This window comes from Aethalodelphis obliquidens, unplaced genomic scaffold, assembly GCF_003676395.1.
Source record: "Aethalodelphis obliquidens isolate GAN/ISIS:26980383/991018 unplaced genomic scaffold, ASM367639v1 scaffold32, whole genome shotgun sequence".
Lineage (NCBI taxonomy): Eukaryota > Metazoa > Chordata > Mammalia > Artiodactyla > Delphinidae > Aethalodelphis > Aethalodelphis obliquidens.
Window position 1 is genome coordinate 5,406,600 of NW_020837976.1, and position 26,212 is coordinate 5,432,811.

Here is a 26,212-nt window from a genome sequence, read left to right on the forward strand (position 1 = left end):
TTTTGAAAATTTCTAAACAAACTATCTTTACGTGTTTCTGCCCTATTTTTCTATCTGCTATTGTTCTGGTACTGAAACTATACAAACATTAGGCTTTTCAGCATATCCAAAACGTTTTAAATTCCTTTTCAGTGTTCTCTATCCTTTTACCTCTCTCTGCTTTGATATGGAGGGGTTTTTTTCTTTTTTCGGTGCATCCATTAGTTTTTATTTTATATTACTTTTTTTTTACATCTTTATTCATTAGTTTTTATTTTTAATCATTCTTACTAGTAATTCACAGAGAAAACTTTGAATTTCCAAGATATGGAGATTTTATATACATATAAAACTATCTTCTAGTTCTCCACTTCTCTCTTCAACTATATCTACGCTGATTTTAAATCCATTTATTGAACTTTTAATCTCAATTAATGTATGTAGTTAGTTTTCATTTCTACAGTTTCCAATATGTGCTTTATTGATAGTTCTAGTCCCTGCTGAAAATCTTGATCTTGTCTTTAACCCCTTGAATATAATTATCTTATTTGTTTTAAAAATCTGCATCTGATAAATCCATTATCTAGATGCTATATTGTCTGCTGTTTCTCTTGTTCTTTGGTCACACCATTTTTTGTGTGTGCCCAGTTATTTTTGATTGAGTACATGATATTGCAAATGAGAAAGTGTAGTAATTATTTGAGCTTCTACATGATCTTATCTTCCTCTACAAAGGATTTACTTTTGCTTCTGGCAGGTAGCTAATCATCTAGGGGCACTAGCAATGCTTTATCCCAGTGCTTCCCAACTTTTTGGCCTTAAGAACACTTTACCCTCTTAAAAATTACTGAAGATCTCAAAGAGCTTTTGTTTATGTGGGTTATATCTATCAATATTGATCGTATAAGAAATTAAAACATTTTACTTATTAATTCATTTAAAATAGTAAACTCATTACATATTGATATGTATGTTTTATATATTTCTATTAAAAAAACTATATTTTCCCAAATTGGGAAAATTAGTGAGAAGAATGAGATTGTAAATCTCATTCATGTCTGGCTTAATAAAATATAGTTGTATTCTTATATCTCTTTCTACATGCAAACTGTTGCAATATGTTATTTTGGTTGAAATACAGGGAAAAAACTCACAAAGATATGTATTAGAAAATAGAGGAGTATTTTTTATAGCCTTTTTAAATCACTGTACATCAATCATTCAGTGAATTTCAATCATTGGGTCTCCTTTGATACTAGACCAGTGCTCAAAAGGTGATAGTTTCTTAAAGTTGGTTGAAACACAATTTAGAATCCTGTGAGTGAACTTTGATTATTACATTAAAATCCATTGGTCTACAGCAATTTGAATGTCTTTTTTTTTTTTAAATAAATTTTATTTATTTATTTATTTATTTATGGCTGTGTTGGGTCTTTGTTGGTGTGCGCAGGCTTTCTCTAGTTGCGGCAAGCGCGGGCTACTCGTCATTGTGGTGCGCGGGCTTCTCCTTTCAGTGGCTTCTCTTGTTGAGGAGCGTGGGCTCTAGGCACGTGGGCTTCAGTAGTTGCGGTACATGGGCTCAGTAGTTGTGGCTCACGGGCTCTAGAGCACAGGCTCAGTAGTTGTGGTGCTGGGGCTTAGTTACTCCATGGCATGTGGGATCTTCCTGGACCAGGGTTCAAGCCTGTATCCTCTGCATTGGCAGGCAGATTCTTAACCACTGTGCCACCAGGGAAGTCCCGGTAAAGTTTTTAATTTTTTAAAAATTTATTTTATTTACTTATTTTGGGCTGTGTTGGGTCTTCGCTTCTGCGCACAGGCTTTCTCTAGTTGTGGCGAGCGGCAGCTACTCTTTCGTTGAGGTGCGCAGGCTTCTCATCGTGGTGGCTTCTCTTGTTGCAGAGCACAGGCTCTAGGTGCGCAGGCTTCAGTAGTTGTGGCACACGGGCTCAATAGTTGTGGCTCGTGGGCTCTAGAGCACAGGCTCAGTAGTTGTGGCACACAGGCTTAGTGCTCTGCGCCATGTGGGATCCTCCCGGACCAGGGATCGAACCCGTGTCCCCTGCATTGGCAGGCGGATTCTTAACCACTGCGCCACCAGGGAAGTCCCAGTAAAGTTTTTAATTATGGGAAGGTTGTCAAGTTCATGGTGATGTATACAAGTCTTCCAAAATTCTAATTTTTGCTTAAAAGCTTGAAATTTATCTTTTGAAACACATACTGTTGTTTTTTTGAAATGACAGGCTAATTTTGTTCATTTTCAAGAAATGCCTGCCCAAATTATAACTCTGAATAACCACAGTGTGTCAGTCATTCTTTCAAGTATAAATGGTGTCCAACAAGAAAGGGGGCTGGTTCGGTTAGCAACTCAAATATTTTAAAAAGTGCTTTTTCTCAAGCTAACTATCTTACTTTGGAGGCAGCAGAGGTGCTTTATGAGTACTGCCCATTATGTCATTCTGAATATTAAAAAGACAGGTACTCAAGAGACAAGATTTAATAAAATTAATAATTTACTGCTTATTCAATGATACTCTAAAATGAAATTGGCATTTTTTTCCATAGGTGCTTAGTGGTAAAAAATACAATGTTTACTAGCACAGTTTGGTACTACTGCCTTGATTTATTCTAAGGCTCTAGCAGTTTTACCCATTTCTTTTGCACTGTGAATGTAAATATCCACTCCGTGAAAGGGCAAATACTGTTTTAGTGTTTTCACTATAGGCTTGACATTGTGAATCCCTTGAAAGTTTTCTGGGTACCTCCAAGATCTCTGAACCACAGTCTGAGAAACACTGCTTTATTCCAATCATGGATTGAGATGATTCAAAGCTCAACGTAGGTCCCTGTGAGAACAGGTCTATTTTTGTTTCACTCTTACTTCGGGGCTGTGGCCCCCTGAGTCCCAAACAAAAGCCTAGGTGTTTTTCATGACCTCTATACCCTGACAGACTTTGAACTCCAGTTTTTGTTTATCAAAGGTCTCCTTCTCACCTAGTGAGTGCTTTGGAAATAGGCAAATACCTCCAAGGGAAGATGCTAGGCTTACTCTCTACGAGTTTTCCTTCTCTTCTGAATCTTGGCACCACAAACCCTAGTTGGAGTCAGCATACATAATTTAAAAAAAATACTTTGTTCAATATTTCTAATTGTTCTCAATAGGATATTTGGCTCAAACCATCAAGGCTGTCATTGCTGGAAGCCTCTAAGCATTAAACTTTCTCAATGTTGTTTTTATTGTTTAAGTATAAACTATGCTTGCTGTAAAATTTTTTAAATAATACAGTTATACATATGAAGTTTAGAACAGTAACTTCTCTTTCCTTACCATGTCTCCCCATTCTCCTTCCAATCCCTGGCCTCCTGCAAAGAAAACCACTTTTGTCAAATTGGTGTATGTTCTTTCACTCTTTTTTGTCTGTATACTTACAAATGTATATTTATACATATATACATATTAAAAATATATAAATGGGTTCATGCTACATTTTTTTACTTTCCTAATTTCTCTCTTACAGAATAATCTTAACTTTTTAGTTAACTCAATGATTAGTAACAGTAGTTAACATTTTTCAAGTGCTTATCTGTGTCAGGCACTGCCCTATGTGCACTAACACATTATTTGCTCTTCACAACAAGATTATGAAGTAAGTATTATTACCCTTGTTTTACAGATCAGGAAACTAGTTTTGTTTTGTTTTGTGTTTTTTGCAGTACGCGGGCCTCTCACTGTTGTGGCCTCTCCTGTCGCGGAGCACAGGCTCCAGACGCGCAGCCTCAGCAGCCATTGGCTCACAGGCCCAGCCGCTCCGCGGCATGTGGGATCTTCCCGGAACGGGGCACGAACCCGTGTCCCCTGCATCGGCAGGCGGACTCTCAACCACTGAGCCACCAGGGAAGCCCAGGAAACTAGTTTTTTGTGAAGTGAAATATACCTGCCTAAAGCCACAGTGTTAAGCTGCAGTGTCAATGTGAATCACAAATGTGTCAATTAATCCTTGTCAACATTTTAATGCTATCATATTTGTGAAATAAATGCTAAAATACATCATAACACTTTCAATATGTCTTTCAATCAAAGCTATATACATATTTTCTACCAACGTCAATTTCCTCATTCTCATATTGTACTATAGTCAATAAAATGTAACATATTGGGTAAACTAAGTGAAGGGTACAGGAGACCATTCTGTATTATCATTGTAACTTCCTGTGAATCTACAATTATCTTAAAATAAAAAGTTACATACTGTATGATTTTATTTATATAAAATTTTTGAAATGACAAAATTACAGAGATGAAGAACAGATTCGTGGTTTCCAGGGTTGGGGGAGGGAAGTAGGATGGGTATGACTGTAAGTGAACAGCACAAGGGACCTTTGTGGTCATGGAACAGTTCTGTATTTGATTGTGGTAGTGCGTATACCAATCTACACATGATAAATTACATAGAACTATGCACACATACACAAATGAGTACATGTAAAACTGGTAAAAGCTGAATAAGTTTGTACCAATGTCATTTTCCTGGTTTTGATATTGTACTATAGTTATGTTAAAATATTACCATTGGGGGAAGCTGGGTGAAAGGTACAGGGGACCTCTCTGCACGATTTTTGAAATTTCTTGTGATCTATAATCATGTAAAAAGAAAAAGAAAAAATCATATTATTCAACAAGGACACCAAGACACTTTTTAAATAACAGCTTCTTGCAAATGTTGGTTTACCATAACATTGTAAATTTCAGAAACTCTTGAAACATTAGAGTGAATTGGTTTGGTTAGGAATTTTTTTCTTTTTTAGTAAAACCAGACTTTTCAAGAGTTTCTAATATTAAAGAAAAAGATGGGCATACAAATTGCTTTTAGTAGTCAACTAAAACTCTGAATTAAGTATTTGGAATTGAGGGTATGGAGTTCTCCTCTTTTGTGGGTACCCTTTTTTCTTTTTTTAGTTAAGGTTGGTTTCACCAAGCTTAAGATCCTCCCCGATGGAAAACAACAAACATGGAAAGTAATAACAATACTTAAACTTACCTGGCTATTACTATCCACTAGGCACCATTTTAAGTTATTTATACCTATAAATACATTAAACCTCAGACGAACACTTTTCTACCAGTTTTTAAATATTCCCATTTTATTGATGAGGACAAAGAGCCAAGAGTTGTTTCACAGGTAGTAATGTTGTACCAGATTATACAGACTTTATAGAACAGTTAAATTTGCAGATATCTTTCAAGTTAGCATAATTTGGGCTTTTAGAAAATTTCTTTGGTTAAAATAGTATTACCTTAATTCCTATCATTAACATTACTTTGATGGACTATTTGCTCATTTGCTCTATTTTGATCACAAGGCAGAAATGGACGAAAGAAATGAAAAGAGAGAAAGAGCGCGAGCAAGTGCAAGGACAAATGGAAATTCGAAAATTATAACTTCTTTGGGTTAAAATAATGTAAGATAACCAAGGACGGAGGGGAAGAGAAAGAGAGAGAAGGACATTTCAGAATTTGAATCCAAAAATAAGAGGTTGAAAATTAACTTACCACTGGTTCTCTAATAGGTTTGTGAAAACAAAAATACCTGATCTTTGAAGTTCTCACTATTAAGCCCTAATCTTTGAGGGTCATTTTAATAACCCCACTCCTGGAGCAACACCAGCGTGGGAAAATTGGGACACACGCGCCAGGCACTAAGGATAGCGGAGGAACACAGTCGACTCGCACGCACAGCCTCGAACCAGCGGAAGGCCACGAGGACCCCTGAGCTGTCCCCGTGATCACTTCCGATGGCGTCTTGAGCATGCGCAAGCACTTCCGGGTAGCATGTGGCCGCAGGTGCGACTCCTCTGACCCCTCGACTGAGGCAGTGTGGGACTCACAGCGGATATTGCGGTAGCCCTGCGCCAATGGCGTCTCAGTATGACCGGGCAATTACTGTCTTCTCCCCGGACGGACACCTACTCCAAGTGGAATATGCCCAGGAAGCGGTAAAGAAAGGATCCACCGTGGTGAGCGAGCAACTCTTCTTCACTACCCTTCTCTGCCCTCAGGCCTTCCTTACCCCGCTGCCCCAGCGCATCACTCAGTGTAGGGGGACAAGAAAAGAATCTCCCACATGTGAAAATTGCCTCCTTCCTTTATTAAGGGAGATGCTGTTCTGAAATGTGGGATGGAAGCCGTGGAGTTAAAAGTTGGTAGATTTCATAGGTTTCCGTTGTGCAACTGCCTTTAACAGTCGCTGTAAACGTTTAACTAGGTGTGTGTGTGTGTGTGTGTGTGTGTGTGTCTGTGTGTGTGTGTGTGTGTGTGTGTTGTAGCCTTGACTGTAGAAGAGATATTAATGCTGTGTCTGACTTGTAAAGAAAGAAAAGACTTCTTTCAGCCTGTAACAGCCTGCCTGAATGCACACTGTCCACTAACTCAGGATTTGGCAGACACATAGAAAAGTAATAATTACAGTAAAAATCAAACATGGCCATGCCTGAAATGTGGCTTAAATCGATGTAAAATTAAATCTTTGTTGAGGGAATGGTTGAAAATGCTAATCTACTCCAACACTTTCACCTTTTAAAAATAATTGTCCAAAAATTTACTCCTGAATATTTAGCAGCCTTCTAGAGGTTTTAAGCCCAAGAAGCTCCGCTCTTTTGCCATTTCCACTTCTTTTGGTTTGGTTTTTAAATAATACTGGAATTCCTTGAGAGATTATACCCTCCTTTAAATTGATATATCCACATTTCTGAAAAACTTTAAAACATTCAGGGCAGCAGTAATGCTCCTGCCAAGTTTTAATTATATTTAATAATCTTGGTGGTTTATAAAAATTTAAAAGGACAAAAGTGCCCTGGTGACCAAAGATATATTACCCCAAATCGTCCAGATCCTAGCCTTTGAATTCAGGAGGATCCAATTTTTTTAAATCTTTCAAATTTCATGAGCATGTTTGTTGTGTATCTTGGAAATTGAGACACTAGCTATGACAATACGCAGTGCATTTCTAAGTCTAGTAGTATCTGTATTTTCTCTCACTTTCCATACCAACTTAGTTATGAAAGGAAGTAATTCACTTTTATCATAAATCTATCAAATGTAAAGTGGTAAAAAAAAAAAACACTATAAAGAATCTTACCATTTTTTGAAGTATTTTTCTATTTAATTGGGCCCTCTAGTTTTACTTCTGTTTTGTAAGTAATTCTTTTGGAATTGTAAATTTAAGAAAAGCCTGATGTAGCTTAAACCAAAAGGGTACCATTTTGATAAAAACAAAAATTATATAATCCCCAGCATGCCATGAAACATATGGTTAGAAAATAATGCCCGAGTTTAAGAACCTAAAATAAAGGGAGTAATGGGAGAAGACTGAGGTGTAATAAGAAACCGCATTGGCTATTTAAAATGTTTTAAGAATGCTCTAGAACTGATTGATGGTTCCTTTGTAATGAACTGTAAGAGGGTAAGGATATAAAAATACCTATAGTGGGCATTTTTAAAGACACATTGGAAGGATGAGACAGTTTTATCTCAGGATTCTGAAATTATAATTTGCATCTTTGTATGGAGTTATTCATTGTGTTTCCTTGAGGGCACTATGACCTTTCACGTGGGGTAAAGTTTACAATGGCACTTGTTTATTAAAATATGGCACAAAATATTCTGTCTATAAATGACAGTTGATATGATGAGTTATAAATAAGCTGAGGTTGGCCAGTTGTGACCAGTATGTAGATATGATATTATTTGGTAATACAAAAAGTTATATGGGCCACAATTAGAGTCCTTGGGTTCTGCTTCTTTCTTTCTTTTTTTTTTTTTTGCGGTACGCGGGCCTCTCACCGCTGTGGCCCCTCCCGCTGCGGAGCATAGGCTCCAGACGCGCAGGCTCAGCAGCCATGGCTCACGGGTCCAGCCGCTCCGCGGCACGTGGGATCCTCCCGGACCGGGGCACGAACCCACGCCCCGTGCATCGGCAGGCGGACCCCCCCAACCACTGCGCCACCAGGGAAGCCCAAGTTCCCTTTTATATAAATGAAAAATATGTTTGAATAACATTTCGAAGAGGTAATACTTCCTTTTTAGGGAAGAAAAAGATGAATCCTTCACAATATTCCCATGAAAAGGTTAAGGTTTATTATCCTTCCTCATTCTGTCCTTTCCCTGACCCCAAACTGTTATTAGCTCCATATTTCCTACTTTATCAAATCTCAGCTCCACAGTCTGGCCATGAAAATCTCACATGATCCACATCCACGCTCTTTAATTAAGGAAGCAGTTTCATGGTTTTACCAATATATGCTTCTGCCTTGTAGGTGGGGAGAGTGAAAAACACCTCTCTGTCACTCTCCATCTTACTTATCCTCTAAGAGTCTCTGCACATTTCTTTCCTTTGTGGCCCTGTCTCTGATCCAGTCTAGTTATCATGGATCTCTTTCTTCTTCTGAATTTATCATCTGTACCACAGAGCAGTGTAGAGTATTTACTATTTAGCCTCATATTCTCTTTAACTTCAGGTATTCTTAATAGTCTTCTCACACCAACTGGATAGTAAGATCTTTGAGAATCTAGATGGTGTAATTCCTTTTGTGCTTCTACTGCAAGATATATAGTGGATGAACTGACGAAGTAACCTACCATTTAAGTAATACCTATTTTATACCATGTATTTCATGTACATTATCTAACATTAAGAACAGTATTTAATCCTCTTTTTAATGTATGTGGAAACCATGATTCGGATGCTTCCATAGCTTGGTGAAGGTACCCAACTAGAAAGTGATAGAGTCCGTATTCTCATTTAAGTTTTTCTAGTTCCAAAGCCTCTGCTCTTTGCATTGCACCATGCAATTTATTTCATAAATTTTGTATATTACTTATCTGTCGACATCATGAGTGTGGAAGATAGATATATATCATGTAAAGCAATTCTCTAAGCTTCAGGGGTTTTTGTTTGTTTGTTTTGTTTTTTTTAATGTTGAGCCTTCTTTTATTTATTTTTATTTTTGGCTGTGTTGGGTCTTCATTTCTGTGCAAGGCCTTTCTCTAGTTGTGGCAAGCGGGGGCCACTCTTCATCGCGGTGTGCAGGCCTTTCACTGTCGTGGCCTCTCTTGTTGCAGAGCACAGGCTCCAGATGCGCAGGCTCAGTAGTTGTGGCTCACAGGCCTAGTTGCTCCGCGGCATGTGGGATCTTCCCAGACCAGGGCTCGAACCCATGTCCCCTGCATTAGCAGGCAGATTCTCAACCACTGCGCCACCAGGGAAGCCCAGGGGTTTTTTAAATAGTAAAATAGGCCTCGAAATAGTGCCTGCTTCATAGTGTTGATGTGATAAATGAATGAAGCAATTATACATGTTCAGCATCTTGCGCAGTGTCTGGTTCACAGCAAGTACTTCATAAATGGTAGGTATTATTCTTTACTATCCCTTTGTTTTCTCCTTTTCCTTCAATTGGGTCTGTATTTCTTCCAGCACTTTCATTTATTATTTCAAGACATTTTTGTTGAACACTTACATCTGCCAAATGTGGTGCTAGGTCCTAGGATTTCACAGTGGACAAAATAGACTCAGTCAGTGGCCTCAGAGAGCTTACTCTCTAGCAGGAACGTTAGATGACTATGAGTAGATAGTCCTAACAAGGCCTATCTGAGTATTATAATGAGAGAATATGAGGTATTGTGGGAATTCTAGGTGTTAGGTCCCCATGAAGATGTATGTAATATTTAAGTAGACACCTGAAAGATGAAAGTTAGCCAGGTGAAAAAGTGGAAGGGGAAAGAGAAGAGTATTTTAGACAAAAGAAATAGCATATGGGAAGACCAAGAAGGAAAATATGACTATGGTTCACAAACTGGAAGGCATTCAGGATTGCTGAAGCAGTGGAAAAATGGGAAGAGATGAAGCTAGATACAGGAGCCAGATCACGGAATACTTTTAAAGGAATAAGAAGCCTTGAAGGCTTTTGATGTGACTATTGCTGTTCTGTCTTTCTAATAACAGACTGCATTTGTCCCACCAAAGAGGTACTAACATGACCCGAGCAGAATCATTCATAGTTTCTGTCCTCCTGTGATGAGCAAGTGACAGAAATCTGGCAAATAAGTCCATCCTCGGGGCTTTTCTAGCTAGAGATAGTGGCAGCTTTTTTCCTCTGGGAGAACTGTTGGGATATGAGTCCAAGGTTGCTGGTGGCCATCTTTTTTTCTGTACAGATAAAGCCTCTCTGCATCAAGAGAGCAGGAAGGCTGATATGCAGAAGTAAATATTATAGTCCCTAGATCCTTTTGCCCCTAATCCATCTCTGTGTTGTCTTGGTTCGCCTAGTGAGAAATGTTCCCTCCTAATACAGGTTTTAGGTAGAGGAATGCCACATTCAGATTTTCTTTTCTTTTTTCTTCATATTTTTATTTTTCAAAGACTTCTCAGACTGCATCGTGGTCAGTGGATTAGTGAAATCAAGACTGGAAGCAGGGAGACCACATGGGAGTCTATGGAAGTAGTCTAGATGAAAGATGATAATAGTTCTCACTAAGGTTGGGCCCAAAATGGAAATAAGGCAGATTCCGGAGAAACTTAAGCAGCATAGTTGATACATTTGATGATTATTTGGCTGGTGCTGGGGGTGGGGGAAGGAGAAGAGGAGGTACTGAAGAGGGAGGAGTTAGAGAGGTGCCTCCATTTCTGGATTTAGCCTCTTAGCATATGGCACTGCCAGTTTTTTAGGGACTATGAAGCACTAAGTATGAGGAGAAGATAACTGAGGTTTGGACTTTTTGAGATTGAGATGCTTATAGAATCTGTAGTAGGCAGCCTCTAAAATGGCCTCTAATGATCCCCACCTTCTGGTGTTCATGCCCTTAACCCTCTCCCCTGGATGTTGGCTGAACCTAGTGACTTGCTTCTAAGGAATGGGATAGGCAAAAGTGATGGAACATCACTTCAGATATTACGTTACAGATGGTGACTTGCGTCTTGTTCATCCTCACTCACTCTCTCATTTGTTTACTCTGGTGGAACACAGTTGGCATGTTGTGATTTGTCATTTGGAGGGTACTATGTAGCAAGGAACTGAGGGAAGCTTCTGTTAAAAGCCCAGTATGGAGCAAAACCCAGTATGGAACTGAGGTCCTTAGTCCAACAATCCACAAGGAACTGAATCTTGTTAACAACCATACGAGTGAACTTGTAAATGGATTCTCCTCCATGAACCTTGAGATGAGTGCAGTCCTGAGGGACAACTTGGTTGCAGCTTTGTGAGAGACCCTGAGCCAGAGAACTTGGCTAAACTGTTTCCAGATTCCTGATCCACAGAGACAGTGAGGCAGCTGAATATACACATTTGGAACTCAGGATATTGATCTGGGCTGGAGATAGTTATTGGTATTTTGAAGTGTATCCTTTCTCTCCCTTACTTAAAACCTATGTTGGGACTTCCCTGGTGGTGCAGTGGTTGAGAGTCCGCCTGCCAATTCAGGGGACGCGGGTTCGTGCCCCGGTCCGGAAAGATCCCACATGCCGCAGAGCGGCTGGGCCCGTGAGCCATGGCTGCTGAGCCTGCGCGTCCGGAGCCTGTGCTCCGCAACGGGAGAGGCCACAACAGTAAGAGGCCCGCGTACCGCAAAAACAAAAACAAAAACAAAAACAAAACCTATGTTGAAGGTCAAGTAAATGAGTATTCTTGAGAACTCTTCTAAACTAGAGAAGACAAAATTTAGACTATAGACTATGTAGACTGGGGTAGACTGCAACCTTAAGGGACCTTAATGACCCTATGTGTAGTCTACCTTGGCAAAACACTGGGAGGAGTAGGGTAGAAAGCAGGTTACTATAAGCTAAGAGTTGATGACAGTATTTGGCCTTGAAGTTGAGAGAGAGAGGCAGAATTGAAATGAAGTGGTCTTTAAGATTTTGTTTAAGATAAGAGAGACTTCAACATACATTTAAATGTTGGTGAGAAAAAGCCTGGAGAGAATGTTGAGGTTGATTTGTTTTAACTTCAAAAGGTTATTTAAATGGCATCGTACAATATGAAACCTTTTGGAATTTGGTTTCTTCCCTTGAGATTCATCCAAGTTGTTGCATATTATTGCAAGTAGTGTTCCATGGTATGGATGTACCACAGTGTTTAACTATTCATGTGTTGGAGAACATTTGAGTTGTTTCCAGTTTGGAGCTGTTATGAATAAAGCTGCATTCATAGCAGGCTTTTGTATGAACGTAAGTTTTTATTTCTCTGATATAAATCTCCCAAGTGTACAATTACTAGATTGTATGGTAATTGCATGTTTTATAAGAAGCTGTCAAATTGTTTCCCCGAGTGGCTGTACCATTTTACATTCCTACCAGCAATATGCTAGTGATCCAGTTTCTACACATCCTTGCCAGCATTTGGTGTTACTGTTTTTCATTTTAGCCATTCTGATAAGTGTGTAGTGATACCTAAGTGTGGTTTTAATTAAATTAGCCATTAATGGCTAATAATGTTGAACATATTTTCATGTGCTTATTTGCCATCTGTATACCTTCTTCAGTGAAATGTCTTTCATGTCTTTTGTCCATTTTCTAACTAGACTGTTTAGTTTTTTTACTGTTGAGTTTTGACAGTTCTTTATATATTCTAGATTCTGGTACTTTGTCAGTTAAGTGGTTTGCAAATATTTTCTCTCACTCTGTACCTTGTCTTTTCATCCTCTTCACATGGACATCCACAGAGCAAAAGTTTGTAATTTTAATGAGGCCAAATTTATAATTTTTTTCCTTTTTATGGTTCATGCTTTTGGTGTCAAGTAGAAGAACTCTTTGCCTAGATCCCCAAAATTTTCTCCTTTTTTTTTTAAGAGTTTATAGTTTTACATTTGATTCTATGATCCATATTAAGTGCTCACTTTGGCAGCACATATACTAAAATTGGAACAATACAGAGATTAGTGTGGCCCCTGCTCAAGGATGACATGCAAATTCATAGCATTCCATATTTTTCTAACAAAAATTAAATACAAAGAAAAATATTAAAAGCAACAAGGGAAAAGCAACAAATAATATACAAGGGAATCCCCATAAGGTTATCAGCTGATTTTTCAGCAGAAACTCTGCAGGCCAGAAGGGAGTGGCATGATATATTTAAAGTGATGAACAGGAAAAACCTGCAATGAATAATATTCTGCCCAGCAAGGCTGTCATTCAGATTCGACGGAGAAGTCAAAAGCTTTACAGACAAGCAAAAGCTAAGAGAATTCAGCACCACCAGACCAGCTTTACAACAAATGCTAAAGGAACTTCTCTAGGAGGGAAACACAAGAGAAGAGAACAAAAGAGGAAGGGAAGAAAAAAGACCTACAAAAACAAGCCCAAAACAATTAAGAAAATGGCAGTAGGAACATACATATCAATGATTACCTTAAATGTAAATAGATTAAATGCTCCAACCAAAAGACATAGACTGGCTGAATGGATACAAAAACAAGACCCGTATATATGCTGTCTACAAGAGACCCATTTCAGACCTAGGGACACATACAGACTGAAAGTGAGGGGATGGAAAAATGATTTGCATTTCCATGCAAATGCAATTCAAAACAAAGCTGTAGTAGCAATACTCATATCAGACAAAATAAACTTTAAAATAAAGACTGTTACAAGAGACAAGGAAGGACACTACATAATGATCAAGGGATCAATCTAAGAAGAAGTTATAACAATTGTAAATGTATATGTGCACCCAACATAGGAGCACCTCAATATATAAGGCAAATGCTAACAGCCATAAAAGGGGAAACACAATAACAGTGGGAGACTTTAACACCCCACTTATGCCAATGTGTAGATCATCCAGACAGAAAACTAATAAGGAAACACAAGCATTAAATGGCACATTAGACCAGATAGACTTAATTGATATTTATAGGACATTCCATCCAAAAACTGCAGAATACACTTTCTTCTCAAGTGCACATGGAACATTCTCCAGGATAGATCACATCTTGGGTCACAAATCAAGCCTTGATAAATTTAAGAAAATTGAAATCATGTCAAGCATCTTTTCCAACCACAATGCTCTGAGATTAGAAATCAATTACAACTCTCTGATCGCGCTGCCGGCGTGCAAGATGGCCGTGAAGAAAGACAAGAAGCCTAAGAAGTCAACCTGGAAGTTTAATTTGGACCTTACTCATCCAGTAGAAGATGGAATTTTTGATTCTGGAAATTTTGAACAGTTTCTACGGGAGAAGGTTAAAGTGAATGGAAAAACTGGAAATCTTGGGAATGTCGTTCACATTGAACGCTTCAACAGTAAAATCACAGTTGCTTCTGAGAAACAGTTCTCTAAAAGGTATTTGAAATACCTCACCAAGAAATACCTTAAGAAGAACAATCTTCGTGATTGGCTTCGTGTGGTTGCATCTGACAAGGAGACTTATGAACTTCGTTACTTCCAGATTAGTCAAGATGAAGATGGATCCGAGTCTGAGGACTAGATGAAGCCATCCCTTTCAGGGCTTTGCTTGCTAACAAAACAAATGAAGTATACAAGAGAAACATCTGGAAATGGACCTTCAGTTTATCAGTGAATAAAAAACATTACTCTGTATGTTAAGCATTCATCTCTTTGATTTAAGTGTATGCTGTTTATATGGTGCTGGCTTTCCTTTAATACTTTTTTTTGTTTGTTTTTCTTCGGCTCGGGCCTCTCACTGTTGTGGCCCCTCCCGCATGCTCCAGTTGCGCAGGCCCAGCGGCCATGGCCCACGGGCCCAGCCGCTCCGTGGCACGTGGGATCCTCCCAGACTGGGGCACAAACCCGTGTCCCCTGCATCGGCAGGTGGACTCTCGGCCGCTGCGCCACCAGGGAAGCCCCCTTTAATACTTTTTTTTAAAAAAATTTATTGGAGTATAGTTGATTTACAGTGTTTTGTTGGTTTCGGGTGTACAGCAAAGTGAATCAGTTATACACATGCACTCCTTTTCTTTTTTAAGATTCTTTTCCCATATAGGCCATTACAGAGTATTGAGTAGAGTTCCCTGTGCTATGCGGCAGGTTCTTATTAGTTATCTGTTTTATGTGTAGTAGTGTGTACATGTCAGTCCCAATCTCCCAGTTTATCCCCACCCCCGCTGCCCTTATCCCCTGGTAACCATAAGTTTGTTTTCTACATCTGTTACTCTACTTCTGTTTTGTAAACAAGTTCTTTGGTACTCATCTGTTGTTGTTTTTAATACTTTCTGTAAGCAGTATTTAAATAGCCTATAGCTAGTGGAATTTCTTCCAGGATTTCTGAAGTGTACTACTTTTACAAATGTCCTTGAGTTAAAGTATATAGTGAAAAAATGAAGCACAATTTTGGGTATAACTTTATATAATAAAGTATTTAAATTCTCTTAAAAAAAAAAAAAAAGAAATCAATTACAGAAAAAAAACTGTAAAAACCACACACACATGGAGGCTAAACAATGTTACTAGAGAACCAATGGATCACTGAAGAAATCAAAGAGGAAATCCAAAAATCCCTAGAGATAAATGACAATGAAAACCTATGGGATGCAGCAAAGCAGTTCTAAGAGGGAAGTTTATAGCAATACAATCCTACCTCAAGAAACAAGAAAAATATCAAATAAACAACCTAACCTTACACCTAAAGCAACTAGAGAAGAAAAAACAAAACCCAAATTAGTAGAAGGAAAGAAATCATAAAGATCAGAGCAGAAATAAATGAAATAGAAATGAAGGAAACTATAGCAAAGATCAATGAAACTAAAAGCTGGTTCTTTGAGAAGATAAACAAAATTGATAAACCTTTAGCCAGACTTAACAAGAAAAAAAGGGAGAGGACTCAAATTAATAAAATTAGCAATGAAAAAGGAGAAGTTAAAATGGATACCACAGAAATACAAAGGCTCATAAGAGACTGCTACAAGCAACTACACACCATTAAAATGGACAATCTAGAAGAAATTCTTAGAAGGTACAACCTTCCAAGAATGAACCGGGAAGAAATAGAAAATATGAACAGACAAATTACAAGTACTGAAATTGAAACTATGATTAAAAATCTTCCAACAAACAAAAGTTCAGGATGTGATGGCTTCACAGGCGAATTTTTTTTTTAATAAATTTATTTATTTAGTTTTGTTGGGCTGTGTTTATTTGGCTGTGTTGGGTCTTTGTTGCTGCGTGTGGGCTTTTCTCTAGTTGTGGTGAGTAGGGGCTACTCTTTGTTATGGTGTGTGGACTTCTCATTGCAGTGGCTTCTCTTGTTGCGGAGCATGGGCTTTAGGTGCAAGAGCTTCAGTTTTTGTGATGCGTGGGCTCAGTAGTTGTGGGCTCTTGAGCTCTAGAGTGCAGACTTAGTAGTTGTGGTGTATGGGCTTAGTTGTTCCACAGCATGTGGGATCTTCCCGGACCAGAGCTCGAACCCATGTACCCTGCATTGGCAGGCAGATTCTTAACCACTGCACCACCAGGGAAGTCCCCAGACAAATTCTATGATCCATATTGAGTTAATTTTTTTATATGGTGTGAGGCTGAAGTTGAAATTCATTTTTCAATGAAGTATTTTAAAATAAATCCCAGATATTATGATATTTCCCCTGTAAATATTTCAGTATTTATCTCGATTAAAAAGGATGTTTTTTATTTTTATTTATTTATTTTAATATTTATTTATTTACTTTGGCTGTGCCGGGTCTTAGTTGCAGCACAGGGGATCTTTGTTGCAGCATGCAGGATCTTTTGTTGCGGCATGTGGACTCCTTAGTAGCGGCACGCGGACTTCTTAGTTGTGGCATGCAAACTCTTCATTGTGGCATGCGAACTCTTTGTTGTGGCACACATGCACGATCTAGTCCCGCAGCCAGGGATCGAACCTGGGGCCCCTGCATTGGGAGCATGGAGTCCTACCCACTGGACCACCAGGGAAGTCCCAAAAAAGATGTTTTTTTAAAACCATGATCACTCCCAATGAAATTAACAAAAATTCCTTAATATTTTGTAATAGTCTACATTCTAATTTTCCTTATTGCTTACAAAATATCTTTTTATAGCTCTTTTGTTTGAGTCTGAATCTAAAATCCATGCATTGCAGTAAGCTGTTAGATATCTCTTTTATTCTTGAACAGCATCCCCCTTTATTTTCATGCCTTGGACTTTTTTTGTGTGTGTGGTACACGGGTCTCTCACTGTTGTGGCCTCTCCTGTTGCGGAGCACAGGCTCCAGACATGCAGGCTCAGCAGCCATGGCTCACAGGCCTAGCTGCTCCGCGGCATGTGAGATCTTCCCGGACCGGGGCACGAACCCGTGTCCCCTGCATTGGCAGGCAGACTCTCAACCACTGCACCACCAGGGAAGCCCGCCTTGGACTTTTTGAAGAGACTGGATTAATTGTTCAGTAGTATCCCCCATCTAGATTTGCCTGATTATTTTTTTGGCCCTCATAGATTTAACGATTTGGAGAGGTAAGTATAATGAATAAATAATTATAAATGTGTTGATTGCATGAAAAGATAGGTTGTTTAGAGAATAATACAGAAGGACTCCTTGAGGTGAGATTTAAATTGAGACCTGAAATAAGAGGAGAAGCATTCCAGACAGTGGGAATACCACATGTGAAGGCTCAGAGGAGGGAAACAGAATTGTGTTTGAGAAGTCTTGAAAGAAGGTAGTGTAGCTGGTGCTTGGTTAACAACCGTTACATACTATTGTAGAAGTAGGCAGGGGTCAGATCATGCCCAGCTCTATTGGCAAGACTAAGGAGTTTGAAAAAAGTTTCTAAGGGCAGCGGAAGGATATTCAACTGGAGAGTAATCTGACCTTGTTGATGTTTTTAAATGCTCATGCTGGCTGCTTTGTGGAGACTAGATGGGGGTACAGTGAAGGGTGAGGCTGGAAGGAGGAAGGTGGGGAACAAGAGAAGAAACTGGAAAACCTATTAGGATATGCAGTAGTATGTAGTCCAGGCAAGAAATGATGGTTGCTTTTACTAGAGTGGTGATAGGAAGAAGTGGATAGCTTTTGCAGGTAAAATGGACAGAAACTTGGTGATTGATTGGAAATGGATAGTGTGGAAGAAGGAATGATAAAGGATGTCAACCAGATTTTTGGCTTGAACAGTTGAATGGACGGTGATTCATATTCTGAGACGAACCTGGCTGCTGATTTGTGATACTTTTAACAAGCTTTGAAATAGTTTTCACAAATAATCTTCTTCCTGCTTTTCTAGTGTTATTTTTAATTTAGGTATGGATGTTGAATTTTATCACGTCTTTGTAGTTTTATCGTTTACTTTTTATTTTTACTATTTGATTGTTTTAGTTTGTACTATTTCAGTTGCCGGTATCAGAAATTCAAATCAAACTAAGCAAAAAAAATAAATCTATTGAGTCAAGTATCCAAAGGGAGCAGAGGTAAACCTTGCTTTCAGGTTCAACTATATGGCTGCTAGGGTATCAAACGATGTCAGCAGAACTGGTGTGTCTCTTCCTCCCTTTCTCTCCTTCTCTCTCCCCTTCTGTCTCTCGCTTCCTCTCCCTGTTACTTTCACCCTCAGACATAACATCTCTACGTGGTGGCTCCCAGAGAGCCCTAGGCTTCAGGCTGCCAGCTCTAGGTACAGCAGAAGGAATTATCTTATCTTCCAAACACTTCCAGTAAAACTTTAAGGATTTATCATTTGGCTAGGCTGGGTTACATTATAGCCCCACCTAAAGACTCAGTATTTTTTCAAGAACAATTGAAGTTCTGTTCTTATCAGAAGGCCAAAAATAACAGATCTCCACTTACCCAGTGTAACATTTATATTAAAAGATTTACTTTTATTGATGTTCCTAAAACTCCTGGAATGAACCATACTATTTATGGTATATTGTTATTTTTCTGTACCTCTAGATTCTATTTATGAATATCATTTTGAATGGGCATCAGGTTTCCTAAGTGAACATCATTAGTACTTTTTGCCAGATTTTAACATTGTTACGTAGCTTTCCCTAAAAGCATTAGGGGGACTTCCCTGGTGGCACAGTGGTTAAGAATCCACCTGACAATGCAGGGAACACGGGTTCGATCCCTGGTCCAGGAAGATCCCACATGCTGCGGAGCAACTAACCCCGTGCGCCACGAATAATGAGCCCATGTGCTCCAGCTGCTGAAGCCCGGGCGCCTGGAGCCCGTGCTCCGGAACAAAAGAAGCCACAGCAATAAGAAGCCCACACACCACAATGAAGTGTAGCCCCCGCTCGCCGCAACTAGAGAAAGCCCGCGCACAGCAACGAAGACCCAACGCAGCCAAAAATCAATCAAAATAATTTTTAAAAAGCATTAAGAATATTTCAATTTTGATCTGCACCATAGAATAATTTAAATAGCATAGGAAGTACCTATAACAGAAGATTAGAAAGAATTTATCCATGAACCTTCTAGGTCTGACACTTGCTTTTGAGGAATAGTTCTTTCCTGAAATTATCCCATGTTGGTTAGTGAGAGTGAGACTTCTATCTTTTCTTGAGTAAGTATGAGCAATTTTTAATTTTTCTAATCTGTCATCTTTTTTCAGTCAGGTTTTCAAATTTATTAACTTAGAATTTTTAAATTCCTACTTTTTCACATGTGCATATATTTATTTAATCCTTTCCTCCTCTTGGCTATATTAACTGAAATACTGCTTTCAATTATTTTTTTTAAAAAACGTATCTTGGGGAGTCTGCTGGTGGCCTATTGGTTAGGATTCTGGGCTTTCACTGCTGTGGTCCAGGTTCAATCCCTGGTCAGGGAACTGAGATCCCGCAAGCTGCTCAGTGCTGCCAAAAATAAAAAAAATTTTTTTTTTAAATCTTAGTATTATTTATCTATTGTATTGTTTTCTCCCTAACCATTAATTTCTGCTTTTGCCTTACTTCACCTCTTAAGTTTAGCTTAAGTATTTTTATTCCTTTTTGATCTTCTTGAATGAATTCTTAATTTTTACTTGATTTTATAAAGTGAGATTATGAATTTTCTTCTGAGCTTAATTTCATCCACAGAAGACTTTAATATTAGGATTTTCATTATAAACATTTTCTAAATAGTCTGTTCTGACAGTTTTAATCACTTTATCAAGTCAAAAATTATTTAGGTGAGAGCTACATATTGTATTCTCTTGTGACCAATGAATTGAATTGGATTTATTTCAATTTTGGGAAAATATTGAGATTTTTTTTTGAGTCCTAATATATGTTAAAGTGTTATAATGTCCCATGGCTTGGTAGAAAGGCATATTCCCTGTAGGGTATAAAGTTCGACATGTGTGTATTAGGTGAGGGTGGGATGTGGTGGGGGAGGGTTGCTGATGTTGGATAGAATGGTAAGAGAAGGACTGTTAGATAAACGGACAGACTTGAAGTAAGGGAACAATAAGAGCAAAAGCCTTGATAAATTGTGTTTTACTTAACTGGAAGATGTAGTCTCAGATCTAGTTCTATATATTTAACTTGTTCTATATTTTTACTTCAATAATACTAATTCAAGCACACCTTTTTGCATAATTATATTGTATAAAACAGTACTAATACCACATTTGGTCACAAGGCAATCATAAAACACAAATGCCTCTCAAAATATTTACATTACCATTGTAATACAGAATTAAAATTCTCATAGATTGCTCTTGAACCCCTGAGAAAAGGGTCATGTTTCCCAGAAGTCCCTATCTGAGAGCTACTACTCTTACACATTATTCTTTATTATTTTTTATCTTTATCTTTATTTTATATTATTTATTATTTTTTATCTTTATCTTTATTTTATATTATTCTTTTTTCCCACTTCCTTCCCAAGTGAAGGAGTGGAGAGTGGAGCAATAGTGATTCTTCTTGTTATATTCATGTTTGCATTGAGGTGTTCCTTATCACCGATGTAGCGTGAGGGCATTTGGTCTTTCTCTTGGCTACTTATGGCCCCTATTCCTTATCCCTCCAAATTGTGAGATTCATGGGAGAGCTTTCAGGATTTTTTCTACTTGACTTTCTATACTACTTCTCCTACCACCAGCACTGGTACTACCCATTCTATAAGGAATTCACATGTATTTCCAGCATCTTCTTTCATTTGGGTTAAATTTTTTCTTTATTGAGATAGTACTTCTTTAGGTGTACTGTATGAGATTAGGACACTCACGTAGTTTCAGCATTGGTGGTGTATTCTTCTAGTTTATACCTATTTGTCTTTGCTTTGAGTTTGGGAAATGAACTTCCCGTAAGCCTATACCTATGCATCTATTTTCTTAGAAGTCTCCTTTTCTCATTTTTATTGAAGGTTAAGGAAAAGCCTTTCTCCATAAGTCATATGTTAGAATAATTTGATTTTAGTGTTAAAACTGACAACTCGTTATGTTTTTTTAATGACTCAACAGGTTGGAATTCGAGGTGCTGATATAGTTGTGCTTGGGGTCGAAAAAAAATCTGTTGCCAAGCTTCAAGATGAAAGAATTGTGAGGAAAATTTGTGCCCTTGATGACCATGTCTGCATGGCTTTTGCAGGTACTTAGGGACCTACAATAATGATAGAGTATCTTGGTGTAGTAGAGTAACAGTTGGCCCCTCTGTAGCTGTTATGCAATATTTATACAACATATAGAGCTAAACTCCATTTCTTATTAAACATAAACAGTATGCCTTATATTTTTTGGGAAATCACAACTCTAAACCAGCATTTCTGATAATGAGCTTTAATAAAACATAAATGTTAAAAGAAATATATTACCTTAATTATAACTTTAGGTAGCTGTTTTCTTTTTAAACTTTTTACTTTGAAATAATTATACTTAGGAAGTTACAAAACAACACAGGGAAGTCCCCTTTACCCAGTTTCCTCCAAAGGTAACATCTTTAAAAACCAGTAAATTGACATTGGTACAAGCCACAGAGCTTATCCAGATTTCACCAGCTCTGTGTGCATTCATTTGCGTGCATTTGTGTGTGTGTGTGTGTGTGTGCGTGTGTGTGTGTGTGTGTGTGTGTAGGTTTAATAGATTTAACATGCGTACATTCATGTAGCCATCACCAAAATCAAGATATACAACTCTTTGGTCATCACAGGGCTACATCATGCTATTCCTCCTTCTTGTGTCTGACATCTGGCAACTACTAATCTATTCTCTATCTGTGTAATTTTGCATGAGAATGTTGTATGAATAAAATCACGTGGTATATAACCTTTTCATATTGGCTTTTCTTGTTCAGCATAATTCCCTTGCAGTTCATCCAAGTTATTGCATATGTCATTACTCCATTGCTTTTTATTGCCAAATAGTATTCCATGGTACGAGATATACCACACTTTGCTAACAACTCACCAATTAAAGGACATTTGGATTATTTCCAATTTTTGCCTATTACAAATAAAGCTGGTGTGAACATTCATGTACAGGTTTTTGCGTTTTCATTTTTCTGGGATAAATGCTTGAGCACAGTTGCTGGGTCATATAATAATGCATGTTTAGTTTAATAAAAGACTGCCAAATTGTTTTCCAGAGAGGCTGTACTATTTTGCATTCTTGCTCACAATATATGAATGATTCATTTTCTCTGCATCCTCGTTAGCATTTGTGTTGTTACTATTTTTTATTTTAGACATTTGTATAGGTGTGTCGTGAAATCTCTTGTTGGATTTAATTTGCATTTGCCTCATAGCTAATGATGTTGAACATATTTTCTTGTGTTTATTTGCCACTGTATAGCAAACAAGACATGTTTCTTGTCTTTTTTTTCTTTTTGCTCCTTTTCTAATTGTTTTTTTTTCAAAACCAAACTTTTGTATTGAAGTTTAAAAACTTTATTGAGCAAAAAATAGCCTTTACCTTACTATCTTATAAAAGGAATCATTTTGCCACAGAACAAGTCTGAATACATTTTAAAAGGTTGAAATCATACAAAGTATTTTTTCTGACCAAAATTGAATAAAACTAGAAATCAAGAGCAGAAGAAAAATGGAAAAATCCACAATATGTGGAAATTAAAGAGTACACCTAAAAAACCCCATGAATCAAAGAAGAAATCACAAGAGAAATTAGAGGATATCTTGAGACAAATGAAAATGAAAACACAACATACAAAACTTACGGGATGCAGCCAAAGGATTGCTAAGAGGAAAATTTATAGCTATAAATGCTTACATTAAAAAAAAGAGGGCTTCCCTGGTGGCGCAGTGGTTGAGAGTCCGCCTGCCAATGCAGGGAACACGGGTTTGTGACCTGGTCCGGGAGGATCCCACATGTCGCGGAGCGGCTGGGCCCGTGAGCCACGGCCGCTGAGCCTGCGCGTCTGGAGCCTGTGCTCTGCAACAGGAGAGGCCACAACAGTGAGAGACCCGCGTACCACAAAAAAAAAAAAATATATATATATATATATATATATATATATAGGAAAAAACAAAGGATGTTACAAGAAAAATATCATGGTGGCCAAAACCCTTTTGACAAGAAAAAATGCCATCCTTTTTTTTCTAATGTATCGACTACTTTTATAGGACTGACTGCTGATGCAAGAGTAGTAATAAACAGAGCTCGTGTGGAGTGCCAGAGTCATAAGCTTACAGTTGAGGACCCAGTCACTGTAGAATATATAACTCGCTTCATAGCAACCTTAAAGCAGGTAAGCCAGTATTCCAACAGATTTCTTCAAGTTTTCTTCTTTTCCATCATTATGGGTCCTGTCATGGGAATACTACAGTCACTCCAACCATTTAGTCTATTAAAACATGCTAAATTCCTTATTATTTCTCACACTTAACTTCAAACTCACATTCTTATTCCAGTGGAGTAGATTGATTTGATATCAGAAATCTCAATCAATGTCAATTCTGAGAATTATATTAAATTTTAAAAAACGAGTAACCTTTTAAGGAGATTTCTACAGTTGTACAGATTTCTACATCAGAGATGTAGCAATAAAACACATGTTTTAAAGTTTTCCAAAGAAATACCCATGATTGTTTCACCTACAAAGCTAAACATAACTGATCAGGTTTAGATATGACTTCTTCTGAGTCCATGTGTAGAAACATGATTTTACATTTAGTATAATCATGATGTATACAAGTATTGTTTCATTTATTATCATTTTCTTTGTTCTTTAAATATGGCAACATCTCCTTATACTTACCATCCTTACGAACTATATAGTACTGTTTCTAGTTACTATCTGGTAATTATTTAGGTTGTTTCCAGTTTCTTTCCTTTTCTCCTTTTCTGTCTCTCTCTCTCTCTCTCTCTCTCTCTCTCTGGCTTTCTCTCTGTCTCTCTCTCAATTTGCTGCTTTAATAACATTACTCTATCTTTGTCACAGCTTTTGTTTTTCTTTTTTGAATTATATTGTTAAATTAATTTTCAGTATGGAATTACTAGATTAGAGATTGTAATTAGTTTTAAGACTCTTGTTATACGTAGCTAAATTGCTTTCTAAAAAGATTGAACAAATTTTTATTGTACAACTAGCAATGCATAAATACATCCCTGAAGAATCATCAGCATTGGGTTTTTCATTTTTCTTTTATTTTGCAAATAAGTATAACATAGTACTGTAATAGTTGTTTTAATTTGTATTTTATAATTAGTAGTAAGGTCAGTTTTTTTCCACATGTTGGTATGCTATTTTCATTTCTCCCAGTGTAAACTATCTTTCCTTTTGACAGGCACTCTAGTAGTTAAGAATGTACTCCCAGGAGCCAGAATTTTGGGATTTAAATCCTGGCTTTGCTACTTCCTAGTTAATGCCTTGGGAAAACTATTTAGCCTGTTTTGCCTCAATTTTCTTATTTATAAAATGAATGTTACAATAATGTTTGTTGAATTACAGTATGGATTAAATGATTTAGTACATTTTAATGCATTTAGAATACTTCCTGGCATGGATTTTACCATTTGTCTACACAGATTTTTTAATAGGTTCTATATATTCTAGATAATAAAGTTTTAGATTACATAAATTTTTTTTAATTTAATTCATGTTTCAAGAAAGTTCAACATTTTTATATTGTTCTGTTTTTCTTTTTTCTTTGCTTTGATTTCCCAGTAGTTAAAAGGTACTCACCAAAAAACAAGGTGCGGAACATTGTATATACAAGGCTCCCAAATGTGGATTTTAGGTTTTCTTTTGGAAATACAAAAGCTATTATGCGTGGAACATTTATAGAAATATACATTGTGAATCTGTAACAGTGGGGTTGTTACTGAGGAGGAGGCTGAGGCTCTGGGACAAAAGAGTTATCCCCATGTACACCTTTTGTTCTTTTAAATTATTTTAAGTTGTGCATATGTTACTTTTTCATTAAAAAGTGGTTGATTAGGACTTCCCTTGAGGTCCAGTGGTTACAACTCCACGCTTCCAGTGCGGGGGGCGTGGGTTTGATCCTTGGTGGGGGAACTAAGTTCCCACATGCAGCACGGTGCAGCCAATACAAAACAAAACAAAAAAAGTGGTTAATTAAGCAAATAAGGTAAAAGTTTCTCTCCTCTAAAGTATATTTACAAAACATCTACTTCATACCTAGGTGTGAACTAGGAACATTAGGAAATACAGAGAAAAAAGACAAACCCTATTCTTTAAGAGTTTATATTGTGGACTTCCCTGGTGGTGCAGTGGTTAAGAATCTGCCTGCCAGTGCAGGGGACATGGGTTCGATCCCTCATCCAGGAAGATCCCACATGCTGCCGAGCAAGTAAGCCCGTGCGCCACAACTACTGAGCCTGTGCTCTAGAGTCCGTGAGCCACATCTACTGAGCCTGCGTGCCACAACTACTAAAGCCCACGTGCCTAGAGCCTGTACTCCGCAACAAGAAAGGCCACCGTAATGAGAAGCCCATGCACCGCAACGAAGAGTAGCCACTGCTCACCACAGCTAGAGAAAGACCGCGCCTCAACGAAGACCCAACGCAGCCAAAAATAAAAATAAATAAATTTATAAAAAAGTATGTTATTAAAAAAAAGAGTTTATGTTTTAACTCACTATTTGCATTCAAAATTTAAAGTGGTTTGGAATTCCCTGGCTGTCCAGTGGTTAGGACTCCATGCTTCCACTGCAGGGGGCCCGGGTTCAATCCCTGGTCTGGGAACTAAGATCCCACAAGCCATGAAGCCAAAAAAAACCCCAAAAAACCCCGAAACTTAAAGTGGCCTATAAATATAGATATAATACAATTAAAATTTAAAAACAGATATGTAGACAAGTAAAAGAAGAAAGCTAGTATAAAGCTATCTCAAGCCATAGAGTTAT

General features: G+C 37.8%; 2 protein-coding genes and 1 non-coding gene across 3 annotated transcripts in view; all 3 read left to right on the plus strand.

Moving 5' to 3' along the window:
• The first annotated feature begins 5,795 nt into the window (after window positions 1–5,795).
• The window catches only part of PSMA8 (proteasome 20S subunit alpha 8), a 29,743-nt gene continuing 9,326 nt past the window's right edge, over window positions 5,796–26,212 (plus strand). The window contains exons 1-3 of the mRNA XM_027127650.1: window positions 5,796–5,994; window positions 21,354–21,480; window positions 23,468–23,592. Of these exons, the coding sequence (XP_026983451.1) occupies window positions 5,893–5,994; window positions 21,354–21,480; window positions 23,468–23,592 (354 nt within the window). The 5' untranslated portion in view covers window positions 5,796–5,892. The remainder of the gene's footprint in view (window positions 5,995–21,353; window positions 21,481–23,467; window positions 23,593–26,212) is intronic.
• Window positions 12,855–12,956, plus strand: LOC113631383 (U6 spliceosomal RNA). The gene has a single exon (XR_003437299.1). It is a non-coding gene; the product is annotated as a U6 spliceosomal RNA (small nuclear RNA).
• LOC113631310 (60S ribosomal protein L22-like 1) lies at window positions 14,062–14,565 on the plus strand. Its single transcript, XM_027127649.1, has one exon. The coding sequence runs from the start codon at window positions 14,084–14,086 to the stop codon at window positions 14,450–14,452; it is 369 nt and encodes a 122-aa protein (XP_026983450.1). The 5' UTR covers window positions 14,062–14,083; the 3' UTR covers window positions 14,453–14,565.